Source organism: Glycine max, chromosome 8, assembly GCF_000004515.6.
Source record: "Glycine max cultivar Williams 82 chromosome 8, Glycine_max_v4.0, whole genome shotgun sequence".
NCBI lineage: Eukaryota > Viridiplantae > Streptophyta > Magnoliopsida > Fabales > Fabaceae > Glycine > Glycine max.
This window is the reverse complement of record NC_038244.2, coordinates 3,527,250-3,548,627: the sequence shown is the minus strand read 5'-3', so window position 1 is coordinate 3,548,627 and position 21,378 is coordinate 3,527,250. Positions and strand designations below refer to the sequence as shown.

At 30.8% G+C, this 21,378-nt stretch overlaps 1 protein-coding gene across 5 annotated transcripts; it reads right to left on the bottom strand.

Annotated features, from left to right (window-relative positions):
* Window positions 1–12,026, bottom strand: LOC100803002 (zinc finger protein BRUTUS). 5 transcript variants are annotated; one of them, XM_014778689.3, is made up of 15 exons: window positions 11,419–12,026; window positions 10,231–10,440; window positions 6,770–6,964; window positions 5,912–6,267; window positions 5,548–5,776; window positions 3,750–3,918; window positions 3,554–3,646; window positions 2,414–3,448; window positions 2,152–2,323; window positions 1,800–2,021; window positions 1,584–1,721; window positions 1,111–1,345; window positions 940–999; window positions 431–502; window positions 1–291 (listed from the first exon to the last, which is right to left on the bottom strand). In XM_014778689.3, the coding sequence occupies exons 1-15, from the start codon at window positions 11,698–11,700 to the stop codon at window positions 160–162; spliced, it is 3,600 nt and encodes a 1,199-aa protein (XP_014634175.1). In that variant the 5' UTR covers window positions 11,701–12,026; the 3' UTR covers window positions 1–159. The 5 variants fall into 5 exon arrangements, with proteins under 5 accessions (XP_014634175.1, XP_003530831.1, XP_006584874.1 ...); XM_003530783.4 differs by having other exon boundaries at window positions 2,414–3,646; XM_006584811.4 differs by having other exon boundaries at window positions 2,414–3,646; window positions 6,770–6,922.
* Between the last annotated feature and the right edge of the window lie 9,352 nt (window positions 12,027–21,378).

Below are 21,378 nucleotides of genomic sequence, written 5' to 3'. Positions count from 1 at the left end.
TTGCATTAATATAATTGCTATTAGACTGATTTGGAGCATCTGTTCAAGTATAAGACGAAACGATAAGGGGGTTCCTTCCTAGTCAAGGCAAAATTTGCATTCTTAATTTGCTATACAAGTATTTACCAACTCTGTCTACCTCCCGACAAAAGAAGCACACTAAGAGCAGCTGGAATTTGACGTCTCACATTTGATAACCCGGGTATTGTAAGAGCCACAAAATCCACATTTGTGGTACAACCAGTGGAAGCGTGAAGTGCCCTTCCGATCACAGTCATGGCAGAGTATGTCCTGCATTGCCATTACAAAACAGGCTTAACAAACATTGATCTTACAAATTCTTTGCTGGTCAACTAAAATGTCAAAATTCTCTCTTTCATAAGGAATGAAGTGAAGAGTCATGTAAGAGATCGACACAAAAAGTACTCACCTGACACCGGTCCTTGTACTCTTCAGGAAGTTCCTCAGCAGCCAATAGGGCATCAAGCATACCAAAGTAAACCTGGGTAGGTACAGAAAAAACTAAGAATAGTATGTCGGGTACCTCTTCAAGCTTTCAATTGATTTGACATGAATAATCTAATTATATCCCTCATCTTTTCAATGAATTTCTTTATCAAAGGGAATGTATTCCTTCTTACACTCTTTAGTTCAAGTTTTATTTTTTCCAAACTAAGCAATATCAAGCTTTACTTTTAACTAAATTATATGAACAAATGCAAACTGTTAACATCTTTTATTTTGCCTCAACTTCTCACTCAAGTACATGTTAGAAAGATAGTAGAGCATTATTAAACTAATGACCCTGTTTGGTTTTCCTTTGCAGATTTTTGTGCATCTATAAATATTTTGTTCTTTTTTTATGGAGAATTATAAAGGTGGAGAATAAAGTCTTAATAGATTGCAAAGTAAGGATTTAATGAAAGAAAATCATCTTACCGCCATATCTCCCAATGACTTGCTGCAGATTGGACATGTGTAGTGACTACACGTGTATGCCTAACATAATATAACAAAATATAAGATTGAATCCACAACCCTTGAGAATAGGTTACCCCTGGTTTGGGTAGGGAATTGAAACCTAAAACCTAAAATAGGTGTGAAATAGACCTGGAAGCAAGCAGAATGCATATAGTGGCCACAAGGTAGAGCTCTGACTGTGGCACTTGAAGTGAACAGGTCATCACAACAAATTGGGCAGTTCATTTCTAAACCTTTCTCCAGGCACTTATGAGATGATGATTTAATCCCCAGGCAACAATTGCACTTCATGCAATGAAAATAATCAATACCAAGCCCTTGTCCAACACGGCATAAATTGCAAAATGGGCAATGATATACATTCCTGAAAATGAATGATGCAAAGTTTGATGGAATAAAAGTAACAAGGAAAAATAAAATTAACTAAAAAGTTGAAAGACTAAATTATAATCAACTAGATATATTTCTTGCTAAAACATTCATATAGACACACTAAATTTTTTTAACTATAGATTGTTTTCAGAAGTATAAATATGTACATCTCAAGAAACAGGTAATAGCAATTTTAACACCAAAAATTTTTCTGAAGAACTAAAAGATACCTTTCATCATCAAAAAATTTGCATATATTGCAATAGTACTTTGCCATTGAAAACCCATTACATGAAGGTGTTATGCATAGGGGCCCTATTGGCTGTATATTCAGGCAGCGCATACACATCATTTCTGATGTTGCTTTTCTGCAATGATCAAGCAGATGATTAGAAGTAAATACTATTATAAAATACAAGACATAAGAAATTCCATGAGAAATTTACCTATCCATAGAGTGATCGCGGACATTGTCATGACAAAATCTGCAAGTAAATAACTTGCCACAACATGCAGCCCGAAGCTTGCAATTTCTCTTATAGTGCTCACACCCAAATACATGTTTCCCTGGGTCCCGAAATGATGGTGAGAGTCCTTCTATTTCTACACTGTTAGATGATCCTTCAGATAAAGCTTTAGGTGATTTCTGCTGGGCAGCTATCCATCGACTAGTACAAGACAAAAATAACTAATCAAGAATTGGAACTTGATGACAATAGACTAAAGTGCTATCTAACAAATATACAGCAAATTTTGTCCCTATTAAATAACACCAAAAGTATGATCACTGGAACCAACCTTGTCATTAGATTCTGCACAAGATATGCTTTTCTCCTTGGATCAAGAGTTGAGTCTCGATATACCTTGCGGATCTCTGACTCAAGTTCATTCTGATTCATCCGAAATATGTCTTTCCAACCTGGCTTGAACATCTGATCATTGTGGTCCAAGCTTTCTTGATATTCAGCACCTAGGAAAGAACAATAACACGCTATATTATTAAATATTCAATCTCACAATTTCCACAAAAGATGAAAGAAACTAAAATCTTATCACATACCTCTCTGAGAAGTGATATGATCTGATGTTTCTGTCTGTGCTGTAGACACTGGACTCTCTTTCCAGCATTCACTAAGCCATTCATTGAACATAGTGTTCTTAGTTGCCTGCTTCCATGTATCCATCATTTTGTTTTGTTCATCCTGAGTAAGTGCAGACGTTACCCATGGTAACATTGATTGGAGAACTTCAGCACCTGTTGTTCCAATTATCCGACCCACTATCTTGTCTTGTTCCTCTACAGTGAAATGTCTCCCAAACAATGGCCACAGTTCGCATTCTTCTCTGAAAAGATGCTGATCCAGGGTGACTCTTATGGATTTGCACATCCCCTGAAGCTTAGTAGCAAGTTCATTATATTTTTTGATATCATCACTATTATTAGCATCAGAGGTTCCAAAATTACTCTCAGTTAAATTGTCTGACATATGGGTCATCTGCAAGGCTTCATGAAGGACAGAAAACTCTGAAAGAACACAGGAAATATCCTCAAACAATTGTTCTTCCTGCTTATGGTCCAGCATGTACGAATGACTCACATTATGAAGTGCCTCTTTGGATTCTAAAGCTGGAAATACTATCTCATCTTCAGCATTACTATGAGCTCTATACAAACCCCACAAAAGACGAAATCTTCCATTAAATTGCCGAAGAATTGTCTCATCACCATCACTCAGCTTTCCAGATTCAACATCTAGATACTCCAAGTCTTTGCGTATAGCTTTATGGAATTTAAATATGGTATCAATTGGTCTTTGTGTAGATCCAACATTGCATGAGCTGCTCTCTGTTTCCCATATGAAAAGACTGGAATTAAGAGATGGGGCAGAAGAGCTGAAAGACAAGGACCGTAAGGACTTGGCTGTAGAAAGAGAACTCAGCCCTAAATTGTTACTACTTACTCCTAAACCTGGCACACAACAAGGCCGTGCACTACAACATTGTTTCTGAATATCTTCAGCCTCTGAAGTTTCAGGTAGATCTTCATTTTTGTGCAACTCCGATATGTTTCTCTTGACTGGTCTATTGTTCCCACCTGATTCAGCTAATACATGACTATTAGATAATGCAGATGCACAAGCACAGGATGGCCAACCAATGTTTTCTTCAATATCTGAAAGTCTTTGAGCAGGACAACAACCTGATGCACCTGAAGACAAACACAGACCTTCATTACGAGCCTTGCAAGCCCATCCACAGAAGAGTGTGACAAGAGCAGAATCTGTTGCTGGAGCTGAAGCAGATTAAGAAGTTGTCAAATGTAGATTACACACAAATAAAATTCTCGGAGATATAATTTCTTTAAGAAGGCAAGGAGGTTTGAAGAGACATAGAACCTGCCAACTGCATATTTCTCTGAAACATCTTCGCTTCATCTTGAGTTAAAGATCCTACCAACCATGGCAGGACACGCTCAATCAATTTCAGAGGCATCATGCATAAGCTTTGATACAAAAGCTCACATTGCCTTCTAAAGCTAAAGTGCTTTCTTGCAAGTGGAAGAACCTATAGATGAGAGGAATTAAGAACACTAATAGATTAAAACAGAGATTAATTGTAAATTCCTTATAAGGAATTTCCCATGTTAATGTTTCACTCCAATAAAAAATAACTAACTAAATAGATAAAACAATTATCACATTTATCAACTTCAGAATTTATGGCATTCAAATCCCAGCAATAAATTAATTACTCTTGTTGCAATTAACATTGCATTTTCATAACACTCTTATCTCACACTAGTCACTTAAAAAGATTATCACATGAGCAATGACGGCTGATAATTGTTGTGCACACTTTCATTTGAATTACAAATAACACAACAATTATCTACTTTTCCTTAATTTTTGCTTTAGTTTAACCTCAACTTAGTTAGGAAATAGAGTTTTATAGAATAAAATTTTAATCCTTTTCCTCTAGATTTTACACTTTTGTCAAGAATTTTGGAGCACCAATTGAAGCTGTCATTCATGATGTTTCACCCAGCAAACTATGCTCGCCCAGCAAGAGTATTTGTACAAACAAGGCCACGTGGCAACTCAAGAGTAAAGAAGAAAGACCAAGTCATTAGAAGAACTCGACCAGCGAGCAAAGCTCACTGAGTGAATAAATGAAATTCAGAATTGCAATTGTTGAAGAATTCGCCTAGCGAGTAGAATCACATATGAAGTGTCTTTTGGAATTTGCGAAGGACTCGCCCCGGGGCCGGGAGTAGAGCCCACTCTGAAGTGACAAGACAAAGGTGTTGGGCCCAATATAAAAGCATATTCTCTTGGGATTTAGGAGGATCACTCGAGGGCATAGCAAAAAGCACGAAAACATAGAGCTCAAGCTAGTCCTCATTGTTCTTGACCATTTCTTCTTCTACCACTTTGTATTTCCTTCTCTTGTAAGGCCTCTCATGAGAATGAGAGGCTAGTTCACTCATTGTTGGGGGTTTGGTGCACTACAAACTCTTGATGTAATTATCTCTTCTATCTATTTGATGTTCATTTTCAATGTTATTGCTTACTTTCTTTTATTATTGCCTTGTTTATGGTTTGATCACCCACATGCATGTTTTATAGAGTGAGAGTCATTGGAAAATGCTATCACCACTAAGAACCGAAAGTAGCTTCTAGTAAAACTCATGTATAGGGATAGAATGTGGTTTATTAGCCTTATTTTTAATTCTTGTTGTGATCCAAGTCATTTAACTTGCTAAGGGATTAGGAGTTAAGTGAAGTAATTTAGGCCCTTTCACTAGAGGAATCTTGATTAGGGTAACACTTGAATAAACATTGAGTAGAGAAACATCATTAATATTACATCAAGAGTGGTTTAGTAAGGCCAAACACCCAACAAATTCCATAATTCTGCATATTCTCTGTTTTCTGCACCCTAAGTGCTTGTGTTTTTGACTTAGTAGCAGGGTCCTTTTTTTTTTTTTACTTCTTTACTACTTTTATGATATTTTTACATTCTGCACTATAGTTAAAAAAAAATCAATCAAACGTTCATTTCCATTGCTTAGAATTTGGTTTGCACAAGCTACTTTTGCACAAATGAAGTCTATGTGGGCACGACACTCGGTCTTACCGTGTTTTACTATTTGTGCGATTTGATTCACTTGTCAATCGATTAATAATGGCTCACCTGAACTTCTTCATTATGGAAATGCCTCTGTATGGTTTCCATTATATGATCAGCATGTGTGCATAACTTGGAATAAAATTCAACATCTGAATTAGATGATGCTCCTTCACTTTGAATACTTTCAATCAAGTGCCGAAAGTCTTTAAATTGACTTTCTTCTTCAGCATGCTCCTGAAAGAAAGAAAATTCGCCATCTACTGCTGAAAAAATAACCTTGTCCTCAGCAATACTGCATTTATAAAAATAAATAGTTTCAGATAACAAGGCACGTCTTATGATAAATTGAGTATGGAATTGATTAATAGAAGAGAAATATGATACTTCCAATAGACAAAATATTGATCAAACTAAATTAAGGTGATACCTGTGAAATATGCAAACTTCAGCTATGAATTGAAATCTTTCGTTAAAAGCAGATAGATTAGTAAAATCTCCAGAGTGCTGTATATTTCTGGCCTCCACTGCTATCTCACTTAACTCTTTTTTTATTGCATTATGCCAGAGCAATATTTCATCTATAGGATGTGTTCCAGTGGTATCAGAAACATCTATCATAGATTCAGAATGTTTCCTTTTTCCCGTTGTTGTGGATTCACAAGCACAGTTTACTTTCTCAACCTGATGGGTTAATGACCTAGAACTACATTGAACTTGAGAATGATTTACACAAGTTTCAATTGTGTTAATGCTACTTCTTCCTTCCATCCAGGAGAAAACGACCTTCAATAAGCAAGAATACAATAAGATTAAGATATATTACAGTTATATATCAAATCAAATGAATATAAATAATAGAACAAGACCAGGATATGAGACAGATGAGTAATGTTCATTGCAAACAATCAATCTCTGCAATAGTGTCAATGTGGTACACAACAGAGATGAAGAACACGTGTATTTGTGAAATAAAGATTTGAGAGACCTGGCCTCTTCTCTCTTTCTCAAAAACAATTGACACCCCCCAATTACTCTCCCTAACTGCCTCATAACTACTCTCTGTACTGTAACCAACCAAACAGTTATTACTATAAATGACAGCTTCTTTTATTTCTATTAATAGAAGTTTAAACCTCTAATTCCCTAAACTCTCTTATTCTTCCTAATGTAGAATCTCCTTGTTGTCTGTCAGCTAACAATAAATAGCATCATCATATTCAACACATAAAAAGCATTAACAAAGAAAAGGAAACAACAATGCTCAGTTAGCATTTGAAAACCACACCTTCTGAAGGAGTTTTTCCTGTGGCACTATCTTGATTAAGCAATTTTGCATATCCTGAGATTCATCAGGTGATATAGATGTTGAAAGCCATGGTAGAAATTCGGCCATCATATTCACAGGAATACTGCAAAGAAACTGCCAAACTAAGGATGCCTGTTCCTCAAGAGAAAACTTCTCAATAAGCAGAGGAAATACCTAATATCACTCGACAAACAAAAAAGTCAGACACATCCCCAAGCAAATAAGGTTATGAAGCCATTTAAATTGGCCATGACAAAATGATACTCCAAGAATCCTCCTTTAGGACACCAGCTTATAAACAGATTATATGTTACCTATCTAGTATATCAACCCATTAATAAAAAAGCTCCTCAGTACATATGAACCACATTAATTAATAACAGGAAATTACATCATAAAAGAAAAGCTCTCATGTACATAGTAACCCATTAACCCATCAAAATAATAAACAATTTACTCCATGTCATAAATTCTACATGCAATCAGAACTATGTGACTCTTTTTTGTAATGCTTTCTTGAGTTCAATTTTAGCAGTATTTTTTATACAAAGTACTCATTTATTTACCAGGCTGAAATTTTAACAGTTAAAAAAATTATAGATAAAGTAATAAGGTAATATTCAATACCCATTAAACAATTAAGAAGTTAATAATAATAATTTTTCAAAAAAAATGCGTAATTGATTAACATGGTACTTGAAATACTCAATTTCCAAAAAAAATTCCAAAGGTGATAAGTGTAGCAATAATAATATATTTACTAATATCACATTAATGATGGTAGTGAAAATGATAAAAGAAGATTTGGATTCAGATGGTGATTGATGATTTCTATCTAGGAAACTTGCATTTGACTTTTGATGGTATTTACTTGTATGTTTTTTTAAAGACATCTACGACCTTTTATTGATAATTATGAATGTCATTAATTTTGAGTATTTTTTTTTATCATTTTTGAGAATTTATAGGTATATAGTATACATTATGTAAACTATATAAAAAAAATTCCAATCGCAGCTATCTGCTATCCCACTACAGCGTTTTTGGGGCAGGCCACTACATGCCGCAATCCAGGATTTAAAACACTGATTTGAATTGTTAATGAAAGTGGGGCAATGGCACCCTGAGCACAAAAACTGCATGCAGCTATCACTTTCATTTGGCAGGCTATTTAATAAGACAACCCCCACCTCCCAAGGCCATGTCAAAAAGCAAGGTAGGTCCAAAGATGTTATCTTGTTTGGCTGGGAACAGAAATAGTTGAATGTTTTGGATAATTTTTCATACATAAGCCATAAGAGCAGAAAAGGAGAAAATAAATCCTTACCATAAGCCATAAGTGTCCTAGAAAAGAAATGATTAAATCTCATGATAAGATATGTAAGTCAGTGTTACAGATGAGATCCAAAGGACAAGAGAAGTTAAAGTGGACAAAACCAGATCAAAGTATATAACCCAAAATTGACGTGTCAATTAAGATCATCTATTATAATCTTTTTACAAGAATCATAATTAATTCAGATATCTGGAATTCTGGATCTGACAGACAATATTTTCTACAGGGATCATAGAAGGATCTGAATACACATTGTTAAGTGGGAAGAATTAATTTTTTAGTTTTTAGTGACTTAGAGAGATGTCTTACGCTACCCCTACTTGTACTTATCTTTCTTCTTTCTAATAATATCTCAATTTCATCCCCCTCACCCCATCCTGAAAAAAAAAAGAGTAGGAGGCTTTTGGGCCAGTTGGTTTAAACTCAAAAAAAATTGATTATAGAAAAGCACTTATTTAAGAAGCAAACAGGATTTGTTTCTTAAAAAAGAAAAAAAAGGAAAAATAAGTAGTTTAGACAAACGCATCAATTGCTTATTTTAATTTTAAAAAAGTGCTTTTTTCAAAATATAAGCTTTATACAAATGGGCCCTTTTTCTTCCATATTTAGCTATCATAAAGATAAATTTCCACCAATCCACATATAAAAGAATGACTTGTCTTCTGGGCATCTTTATAAAGATCAGCTAACGATCTCGTACTCTCTTTAGAATGGCCACTATGATAATCAGGACAAATTGGAAGACTGCATTTTGATTTGTTTTTCTAGCTCAATAGGTATTTGCCAACAACCAAAAACTGGATAAGATAACTAGGTAGAATAAGACCAGTTCAGACATATTATGTGTTTGTTTGGCACTCAATTGAGTCAAAACTAGTTCAAAAGAAATCCCACTAAAACATGATTTCATAGTAATCAGTTTTTATGTAAATCAAAGCTTCGTAATTTTTTCTCCCCACCTTCCTCTCTTTTTGCTAAAACTGAAATTTATATAAAATTCACCAAGATTTACCACACATTTATATTCAATATCCACATCACTTTGTAGGAAGGGTCCAAGACACCTAACCAACGCAATTCATGGTAAGATGTGATCCAAGTTTTAACCTCCAGCACACTGCTAACTCCAGTCTTATTGAACCTGTTCACCATAACTCTACCTTACTCCAGTTCCAAAGCCTAACGATATGTAAATGAAATTCATAATTTACTCCTTCTCTCGACTCATCAACTAGGACAGTATCATCCACAAAAAGTTTGTGTGAGGCACTGGTCTTAGAATGCCATATCATTTTATATACTCTTCCATTCTTGTTGATAATAAAGTTTCTTCTTTGATAAATTAAACAAAAAGCTTCTTTTTATTAATTAGGGTTACTTGTATAATCCAATAATGTTCAACAAGGTTTTGTAACATCTAACTATCCATTCATTTAATCCTCAATAACTGATGCAATCTTATGATCCTGAACAATTTAACTGTCAAGATTCCTTCTTTGGATTTTGATGCAGGGGAGGAATGGCAAAAAGCAATGGCTTCAAAAGTTATATATAGCAAGTATTCTTCACATAGAAAGACATTAAATATCATCTTGCATGCTTCAATAATAATTTACAATTTAGATAAAACAATAATTTCTAACATATAAAACCCTAATCAACTTAATTGATCATTCCAGGACATACTACTGATTATTTCTCTAGTTGAATCACTAAACAAAGCCCAGATGGTCGCATTAAAACTACTCCAGAAGAATACTTAACCCATCAAGTGAGCAAAAGCATAAATGATAATAAGTCAATCACTATTCACCAAACATAAAAACCTAATATAATTTTAATTCTAATAGTTATACAGTTGCAACGCATAATAGCCATTTTGGCACTTCCAATAGTTAATATTGGCAATTCTTCTTAGCAATAGGGAGGATTCTTTACTCTCCAAACTCTTTGTAATTATCTTCTCTTCATCTTTATGAATTTTTGTTTAAGCAATAATAATAAGTCTATCTTGTGGAGAGAAAATACCATTACATTATATTTATCTCATTGTATGAGTCCGAGAGGAATACAAGGTAAGAGCTACTATTAAATAGACTTATACCTGCTCCTCTTCCTTTGCCATGTGTTGACTAACTGACGTCTGCAAAGCTCCTGTGCAGGATGCCAACTCTCTTGGAAAACTTTCATCATTATTGATGGAAGAATTTAAAAGCTCAAATAGATGATCAAAAAGGTTGCTTTCACCCTTGTGCTCGAGAGAATATGTCTGTGCTACATTCTTCACACGTATATCAAGAGCTGGAAAAATCACCTACATTCCAGAATATATTTCCCTCAGAATGATCAAAAATAGCAGGAGTGACAAAGCCAAATTAATAAAATAATGCTTTCGAGAAAGTATGAAAGAAGCACAGCCAAAGCAAATAGCCTTCACATTACAAAAGAAAAAGCAGTCATCAAACTAATCAAGAAACCTATAGGAAGCTCTGATAATTAAATTTTGAAACAAAGCTTTCCCATCTAAACAACTTATTATAAAAAAATGCACTGAAGGACTGACAGTTAAAGATCACTTCATATCTAGTAGGAGAAAATGAAATAACTTTATGCATCAGAAGCTGTTAGTTAACCACATTAACTTACCATTACCAGCTTATAAAAGCTCAATTTAGCAATGAATGAGCATCAGCATTTAGCATTCAATCTGGTCTTTTTCTTTTTCTGCTACATAGCATTCAATCAGTTTTATTGTGGATATTTAGTGATAATGACACAAACAAGGAGGTTTTTACCTAGTTTTTTATGCACAATACACAGTATAACCACGACATGTGCACAAACGCGTAGATTAAAAAATGAGAATAACCATAAAGATCAGAAAACGCCGCTGCAATTTAAGGAAATCATATCCACTGCTTCAATAGTACTGCCCCCAAGCAAAAGTGCCATATGATACAGTTTTCCTTTTTTCTATTTTATCATCTCTTGGCACGAACAATAACAGAAGAGTAAAGAAGATTAAGAAGCATGCATAGCCTGCAAATCAATTTATTCAGTACAAGCAAAATCTATATTCAAGCTAGTTAGCGAGTATCAAATTTTGACCTAAATTTAACAAGAGGAAATGACCGACAGAAGAAACAAGAGTGTCATATCGTTTCGTCATTAAAAATGAAACCAGCCACGAAATCTCCACTCTCTACGTCATTTCTCTCACAACGGGAAATTAGGTTGCAGAACTTAACAAGTAACAAAGTCCGAAAACGTAAAGGTGTAGGAAGATTAGCACCTCGTCTTCAGCATTGCAGTGGTGCCTGTACATGGAGCTGAGGAAATGGTAGCGCTCGGAGAGCGGCTTAATGTCGGAGCGGTTGCCGGTGGCGAATGCGATGGCCAATCGGTGCAGCGCGTCAAGCTCATTCCGAATCGCTTTGTGAAAGAACAGGAAAATCAAAATTGGCGACTCCGGTTTGGAGCACTTCAAGCCGCCAATGAGAGCCGAGGAGGAGTCAACCTTGTTGACGGAATTTGGGAGCACTGCCACTCCTCCTCCGTCCAACGGCGTCGCCATGCGCGTTTTAACTTTCTTTTTTGTTTTTTCTTTCTTTTTTATTTTCCGGGAAAATTGCGTCTAAGTCTAAGTGGTTGAGCACTTTATCATCATCTTTGCTGTGTATGTTTCTATGAAATCAGTGAGTTTTGTACGTTGTGTATCCGGTGGTGGCATGGACAGTTCCAGAGAGAGAAAGTGGTTGAACACAAGAGAGAGAGAGAGAGAGAGAGAGAGAGAGAGAGTTTCTCTCTCTACATCTTTTTGTTGTGAAGCGGAGAAGGAGGAGATTGGTTTGGTTTGGCTACTACGCCGATAAGAAAGAGAACGTACGAGCGCGATCGCGAGTGCGAGGGAGGACCAAGTTTTTATATTTAGGTTCATGCCACGTTGGATGAAGATGTCACTTCCTCATAATAAATCATCATAATAATTCCCATCTCTTTTTTGCATTTTCACTCCTCAAAATAAATGCACATATAAGAGTGGTTTTTTTTAAGAGTTTTTTTTTAATTACAAAAAAAAATGACTATAGCAGGTGTGATGTAAATTATTTTTTAGTACTTAAATATATAAAAAAAATTGACTAATTTTTTCTCTATTTAAAAAAATAGTCAATAGTATTTATTTTTATTATTCGTATTTTAAAAAATAGACTATTTTCTTAAAACTCCTTACATTGAAAATTGATATAAAAAATCAATAATTTTTAAAGTATTGAAAAATATTTTAAATTAGTTTTAAAATATTAATAAAATATATAACATATTTTAAAGGCTAAATTGATGAATATTCAATATTTTAGAGACTACTTGTATAATTTATTATTGTTTTAAAGACTATTTAAGAGGAAAGCTAATACAATATAAAAAAAGAAAGAAAAGATAATATTTAAGGGAACAAATTTATGATTTACTTTGTTGTTTTACACAACAATAGATGCATAATAGTTATGTTTTCCATTTCCATTTTTATTATAAATGTAAACTAATTAAAAAATAGATGAATTATAAATGTAAACTAATTAAAAAATAGATGAAAATGAAAAGTATAAATTGAAATGTAAAAGAAAGTATATTACACATAGGCATAGTACTTTTTATAAATACTAAAAATAAAAAAGGGGGAAGAGAAATTACTGCACAGACTAATAATTTTCATCTCCCTGTCGCTTGTCAGTACATCAAAAAATAGCCCCATACTAATAAGTTGTTAGAAACTATTTTAATTAATATATTGTAAAAATATAAAATTAAACAATTTAGTCTCTTGAGTGAGGCAAGCAAGTTTCATTAGAGCTGTATTCCCATGAATTTTGAATTATTATTGTTATTATTATTCATTTATCATAAATATTATTATTATTATCACATTTTTACAAAAGTTATATTATAAGAATCCAAAGTTAATAAATTGTAATGTAAAACTAATAGTGCAAGTAATATGTTAAAATTAAATTATAAGACTTTAGGTAAAAAATTATATTTTTTATTAAAAAATTAAATTGTAAAATTCTTCAATAAAAAATAAATTATAAAAATAAAATAAAAATTGTTCATGATATATTAAAATCTAAAATAATTAATGTATTTTTATATAAAATAATAAATATAATATTTAATTAAACTACACACTTAAAAATAATCTAATTATCTTAGTTTAAAATATTATGCATTATCTTAATTGATATAATTTATCTTGTTAGCATTGTCAACACTAAACTAACCAAAGTTAATGGTAAGAACTAAAACAAAAACACTAAAAAATGTTAGGATCTAAAAGTAACAAAGAAAATCGTAACAATTAAAATCAGCTAGTAAAACCATATGTTCACAAAGACATAAAAAATATTAAAGATTATTTTATTTTATAATTATATATATATATATATATATATATATATATATATATATATATATATATATATATAATATGCAGTTATGCATGAGATACTACTTTAAAAAAAGAATACTTTATAAAATTTCCATCTAGTTAATACAGTAATTTTTTCCGAAAGAAGTTCATACAGTAACTAAGACTTACAGTTACTTTAATGAATCTTTTAAACAATATAGTGGCACATATTCTAAAGATAATTTATTGATTACCATTTTGAACATTTTTTTATAATCCATTTTGAGCATCTTTATTAGTTAGTTTAACTAGTGGCAAATAATAAATTTTGGGATCATATAAGTTACCTGTTGGATTGTTCGTATAGTAATCTGACTTTTCACATGGGTACAAAATTAGCTTTTTATCTCCTCTCATTATTAAAGGGGCAAAAAATAAAAATAAAAAACATATAATATTCACTTTGAAAAAAAAAATATTGAGAAAAGCTGACGCTTATCAACATGAAGGCCGTATCAAACTAATATAAATTTCTTTTAATTCAATCATTCATTCACAAAAGAAAAGAAGAAAAACTAATATGTACGTGTATTGAAACATTGGAAGTAAATTGATGGTAAAACTTAAAAGGCTTGAATAATGTATATTTATTTTAAATCATCTTTCACCGTCGCTGCACTCAACAATAATGTACAGTTTTATTTTTCAAATATATTTTATACCCTGAATCCTAAACACACTCAAAATAATAAAATCTAACGCTATTACACAGATAAAATTAAGATGACTGAATAATATTTTGAGCTCAAGGAGAAAACAGTATCGAATTTTGGTATAAAAGAATGGCGAAAATAATAGTGTGGCTTAAATAAATTCACGTGTTACAATAACATCTAAATACTTTATGTATCATTTATGAAAATAAAAATTTCGCAAGGATAAAATAAATCGATCATACATTAGCAGTGGCCAATTCAATGACGAAACGTAAGCGCGCTGTTAGATAATAAAAAACAAAAACAAAATGGATGATATTTTTTTTTCACGTTATTCTGAAAGCAATCATATTCAAAATATGATCGAACATTATGAATATTTTTTTCAGCAAAAATTTTAATTTTTGTTCATCATATTATAAAAGACTAATTTATTCCATTAGATTCCATCTTTTTGATTAAATGAATGATATTTGAATATCCTACTATTTGTTTATTGTTCCTTGTTTCTCATCGTTAAAAGTGTTAGAAAGTTGGATTTTGCGGAGATGAATGATTCATGATGCGAAGATGCAAGGGACATCTCAGTCTTGGTCAAAAAACATGGGATTGAAATGAAATGCTAGAGGACAAAAATATTAAATAAAGTGGCGCTTACTAGAGCTCCAACTATGAAAAATCACTGTCAAACTATCTTTAAATTATAAATATAAATAAAAGAACAGGCAAGCTCAAACTGCTGCAAGAACTTTGATTTAATCTGTGTGTATACGTGTTATACAATTGATTTGAACACTGTCGTGGATTTGTTAATGTATACCTAGTTTTTTTGTTACATTATATTATACCTAGTTTGTTTTAGTATAAATAAATATATTAATAAATTATAACTTTGATTTTCTTAATGTACATTTAAAATGCATTATGCTAAAATATATTTTTAAAAAGTAAATAGGTGTACATCCACTTTTTTTTTTTTTTTGCTTCATAAGGTGTACATCCACTTATTTGCTTAGAAAGGATATAAATTATAATTTTTATTTTTCTTAAAATATAACCAAAGACGAAAAGTTCTGCTGTTTTTCTTCTTAATGTGTTAGATATATTAGGGCAATTTCTTAAAGCTTTTACAAAAAAAAAAAAAAAGTTGAAAGTTATCTTTAGCCATTGAAATTTAATTAAATAAAATAATTAATAGTATTTGAAATGCCATTTGTCCAATATTATATGTTCTCAATGGACTGAGTTTGATTAAACAAGCAAATATAGTCAACAGCATTCATATTCGACATGTGACATGTGTATAAGTGGCACGAAAGAATGATGAGATCCAAATACTAACATATAAATTAAGAAATGGATGAATATTCAGAACAAGAGCCAAGAGGTCACGAATATTAGTAGTAGTACATACTGTGCATCGCCAAATAGTTATAGAACTAAGAAAAATGAAAATATAATGCTGAAAAAAACTTACCATAAGCATTTAATTATGCATTGGATTTGTGTGTAGGTGATAGTCTGAATGAATTTAATTTCTCTGTTGTCTCTTTTCATGCTGTCCTATGAAAATAACATGATAACTATATTAATATTTAATTTTAAAAATCATCAAAACTCTATAATTTTAAAGGAGCAGCATAAGGATAAACGGCCCCAAATTCAAAAATAGACACAAATTTTCGTCTAAGCTTAATCCTCGCTTTGGATAACACATTCTTTGTCTAAATCTCCCAACTTTCCTTCTTTTACCCTAACTAATGTACTTCTTCCGTTGCCTTTTACTTTTATTTTTCACTTCTTAAGATCACAAAGCAATGACACAATCTTTATGTTGTAAAAGTTCAGAACGAGACAAGGGACATGCCGACATGTTCAATAATCTGGAACAAATATATAATTTTAATTCAATTTTAGTTTAAAATGTTTGCACCAATATTTTAAAAATTGCACTAGTAACTTTATTGAACGGCTAGTAATTAAATTTATATTTTTAAATATTTGAAGTAATAAAAAATTATAAAATTATAAAAAATCAAGGTATACAAAATTGTAAAATACTATAATTGAATAAATTATATATTTTACATGATAAACAATTATTAATAATTGAAAAAATAATTTATATCTATTTGTAATTTTTAAATATGTATTTTCATTTATCTTATAATATTTTAAATTATGTTGAAAATAATTTCAAAAAAACTAACTTTTTAATTTTTTTAAAGACCATTTTAAACCAATTTTTTTAGCACATTGATTTTAATCTAGTTTTACCGTTCTTTACTAGTTTTCATTGGTTATGTGAATAACCTACTTTTGGAGTTATATATTTTTTTCATTATTCTATGATTTTCACAATATTTTTTAAAAATTTCTTAATTATTATTTATAGGATATTGGTTACCAACACCCTTAAAAAAAATTATGGTCTTACAGCTGGGCCATTTATTCAACCAAGATATTAGGCCTTTCTTTGAATGAGTCACTGATTAATTTTACTCATGTAATAAATTGGTACACCAAAAATAAATATAATAAGTGAAATGTTTACCATTCAAACATGCTGGTTTGATCCAATTATAGTATCTACAAAACTTAAGAAAAATAAAGTATATTTTTTATTCTTTTAGTTTCAATAAAAATAAAAACACGATAACAAATACCATAGGTTATGTTTGACCCAATTTTTTAACTTCAAAGCTACAATTCAAAGATAAAGTTCAACATATGAGTTTTAAAACTAAAATAAATCCTGTTTAATAATTTTCATTTCTTCTATCTTTAAAGTTCTTTTATGCTTAAAGCGTTTTGGTAAAAAAAAAAATCTAATTTTATTATCATTAAACTCCATCAAATAATAGAATGATTGTAAGTCGTTGCTCAAAATAAATTTAAATTTATTAGGATGATTAAATTTGAACACTACATTTGTTAATTTAGTCATAAGGAAAAAATTTAAGTACAGTACACTATAAGTATTTTCAGCACAGTTTTTTAAGTTAAAACTAGCATTTTATCTTAGTATAATCCATATTATAGGTACTAACAAAAAAAAAAGTAATCCATACTACTGGGCTTTATTGTGAGTTATCAAGAATCAAGACGAAACCCCAATCACTAATAAAGAAATTGGCTTTAAGTTCTTAATATGAATAAATTGCGATTACATGTGATTAATATCTGTATTTTGTCAAGAGCAATTAAGTATATACGCAAAAAACTTTGATTAAATAGGTTGTTTATAGGATCAATTTGCTTAAACTTATTTGTTAAAATAAGTGTTTATTTTAATAAAATAAATAAATTTATATTTTTTAATGTGCTTGTGCTTAAAAAACAGTTTTATACTTATTTTGATAAACAAACTTTATCTTTTTCTTAAAAAAACATTTATATAAAAACACTTATTTTAAAGTTTTTTTGTTTTTAATTTAAATAAACTCACCCATAATTTTTAAACAAGTTTATCATTTAAATGATGATACATGAATGTTCTTTTAAATTTTATTAAATGTGTGTTACAAAAAAACCAACAAGCTCCTAACTATATAAAAATAGCACAGAAATGTTGTGCCTACTCTTGTTTCTGCCGTAATTAAATATTTGTTTATTTATTATCTGGAGTATTTTACTTAGAAAGAATATTAGAGATTATAAAAGACGAGTGTACCAAGACCCCCAAAAAACCAACGAATATACACAGCAAAAAAAGAAAGATGAACGTAACTGTCATCTTTATTTCCTCCTTTACATACGCATGTGCTAGACACAGCTATGGCACACATTTTGCATTAAAATACTGACCTGTCCTTATACTCAAATGGATATCCACTAAGGTTAAGTTTCTTCCTTTTAGTTTTAATCCCACTTTAGTTGGAGATTCCTTATCCATTCCTTTCAATAATCAATCCGAATCTGTGTAACTTTACCGTGATATATTTATAAAAACAATAATACATAAATTGTTCAGGTCATTTTCATTCTTAACTTCCTACCCACTAGCTATCTCAGTATCAGCACTTTTGTTAATGTGTTTGTTAATATCAATTTGCTTTAGAGTTTAGACCCACTTACGTACATTGGGAGGTTGTAAATGGTTACTCCACTGAATAACAAATATTGCATCTCATGAAATTCCTGAGGCTGCACTTGTCTCGTATATATCATGAATTCATGATTAAAAATATTCAAATTCTATGGCCTAAAAAGAAGGATCCACTGAATAAAGCAAGTGAGGAAAATGTTTATATATGTAATCAGTAAAATTCGAGTGGACAATTATGGATTAGAAGGATACGCTAATCTCAAGGGAAGCTCAATTGATGTGTTTATTTAGATAAAATATTAAAATATATGTTATTCTGGGAATATCCAAATTGGTACGTTTTATTGTTCACAAGTGGAAGGGTAATGATTATGAAGTTTCAATTCAAACTTACAATTAATAATGCCAATGAGAGGCGTGAGTTTTGTGGTTAATTATATTCATTTTGATGTCTCTGAGCTTATTTTTAATATTCTTACATCTGTTAAAGCTCACACTTCACTTTTGTTGCTCAACAAAGTTTGCTATTATTGGACAATAAAGAGGTGGTATGATACTGTTTTAGTTCTAAATGCGAGATAGTCATAAAAATATTTCGACACACAGATAAATAAATAAATAATTACAAACATTTCATGATATATGACACAAAGAATCATGAAATCTGGTGTGATTTATGCTGACGGATTTAGACTTAAAAGAGACATACTGTCCATATACAATACAACCAGGGAATAATTAAACGTATAAGCTGGTATAAATGGAATACCGCGAACACAATTTAACATGGATCGTTAGATATTTGTATACTTTATTGAACGGCCAATATTTTACCCCGCAAAAGGGCAATAACAGTTAACAGGTGGAGTTATTATTCCTGATATATATATGAGAATGGTTTGATACTTTCATTAGTAACAGGATGGAAATCGATGAAGTAGTTGAATCTGTCTGTTGTTGTCATTTTTCATATATATCTAAAAACTTGATCGAACTAATTACGCCTACAGGCTCCTCAATTTATTTTTGCTCTTGCTTATTTATAATTTTATCGAGTCATTTTAACAATGGATTGAGACATGACCTTTATAATCTAACGAATGAAAATATCTAATGTTAGCACCTTGTAATCTGAATTCTCCAAGAATCTTCTATGTAAAAAAGACAATTCAATTTTAGGTTCTGGGTTCCCAAGTATAATTATGTTAAAAATATGATTAAATATTTGCAATTTGAAAAACTAAAATTGGTGTGGTCTTGGGTGTTAGAACAAATGTAGAGACCAATTTAGCATTTCGGATTAATTATTTTCAGTCTCTATTTTTTTAAAATTCTAATTTTGATATTTGAATAAATATTTGGCTTGTCAAAGTCTTCAAACTTTTTTTTATCTTTAGATTTTGCCGTCATTTGTTTGGCAAAATGATGCTATGATAAATATTGAGACTATCACATGTTATTTTTAATTATTTAATGAGGTCTATTTCTCTAATATTTAAAATTATTTTTTAATAAATAATTTCAACTAGACCCATTATTTAAGAAACTCATGATTGTATGTTATTAAAGAACATAATAATTTGCTTTTAAAAAAAAAGAACATGATAGTAAAAGATTTTAAATATAGCTTAATGTGTATGACCCATTAAAAAATTACTTCAACAACTCAATAAATAAGCAATTCAACACACTAGATGTTTTTAGGTCGTTTTACATTAGATAACAAAATATATATTAAATTTTATTATTAACTTGTGTTAAAAATAAAAATCTCTAAACATGAATTATATCACCTAAAATCAAAATTAAATATGCAAAATCAATTCTATTTAAAATTAATTTTGTAAATACTGATCCAAATTATTATCTAAAAATTAATTATGTTGTGATAAAAATTCTGCATAAAATTGACTCAAGGATGCGTTGCATTTAATTAGAAAACTTCAAACAAAGAGCCTATTACTAGTTTTGTTTTATCCAATTAAAATACCAGGAAAGGAAAGCTAACTTTAGAGAAAGTGCTTCTTTCCTAAATTAATCGTGGCCCAAATATATGAAAAGGGTCTTTTATTTTACGAGTGTTGGATACTATAGCTATTAACTACTATGTGATTTAACCTCACTCATGGGAGCCAAAGTGAGGCCACGAACCCTTTTTATTTCACCAAAGTAAAGTAAGTCTTATCAACTTGGGTAGGATTGAAATATCCATTGGCGCTACTTGCAGACACAGATTTCCATTTATTGTGAACAAATCTTTGATTGGTGAAAAAACTAGAAAGTGAGGGGGAAAAAAAGCACTAATCTTATCATATCAGCCAACTTAATGGGGGTCGAATCATTATTTGTATAAGTTATTTCACTAATTGACTTTACATAAATAAAGGAAGAGAAAAAAGAAGAAGAAAACAACTCTGTCTTTGATGAGCTCCATAGAAAACCAGAATGGATCGACAGTCGTTTAGAAGCCCATGGATATTGTACGTTTCAAAGTTTAGTTTATAAATTTATGACGTAGGTCTCGGAATCATGGTGGTCCTCGCTGGGCCAAACATTATTATCCATTTCCTGCAACATAACCAGACTATACAGCCTGTCACGTATGATTAAGTAGATTGTTCATATGAAGGAACCTTCACTATTGAGTTTGTTAGTTTGTGTCAAATATTAATTTATCGTTGAACCTTTAAATTTCTCACGTCATTTTATATTTTTTTAGCTATTAGTTTTATTAAATATTTTTAATTTAATAAATTATTATTTTAGCTTTTAATTAATTTTTTATTTAATTTTATCCAACATAATCATAATCTAGAAAACAAAAAATCTAATTGAACATTAATAAATTAAGGGATCAAATTAGGTATTAAGTCTATATTTGTATTTTTTATCATCATGATATTATTGTGAAATATTTATGTGATGAATTCCTGCTGCAAAATATAATTGAACATCTAGAGTGGTATATTGATTGTTAACTTTTTTTTTTTTTTTGAACTATTGAAATTCCTTACCTGAGAAGAGTTGAATCTTATGAAAATAGTTTATAATCAAAATTTCCCAAGAAGCACATTTTGACAT

Bases quoted from the DNA above. Each gene is read 5' to 3' on its own strand.
- LOC100803002 (XM_003530783.4), bottom strand. From the start codon at position 11,700: ATGGCGACGCCGTTGGACGGAGGAGGAGTGGCAGTGCTCCCAAATTCC. The intron at 6,965-10,230 runs GTATAAGTCTAT...GAGTGATATTAG, and splicing joins TGGCAAAGGAAGAGGAGCAG to GTATTTCCTCTGCTTATTGA. The intron at 2,324-2,413 runs GTATGTGATAAG...GTTCTTTCCTAG, and splicing joins TCATATCACTTCTCAGAGAG to GTGCTGAATATCAAGAAAGC.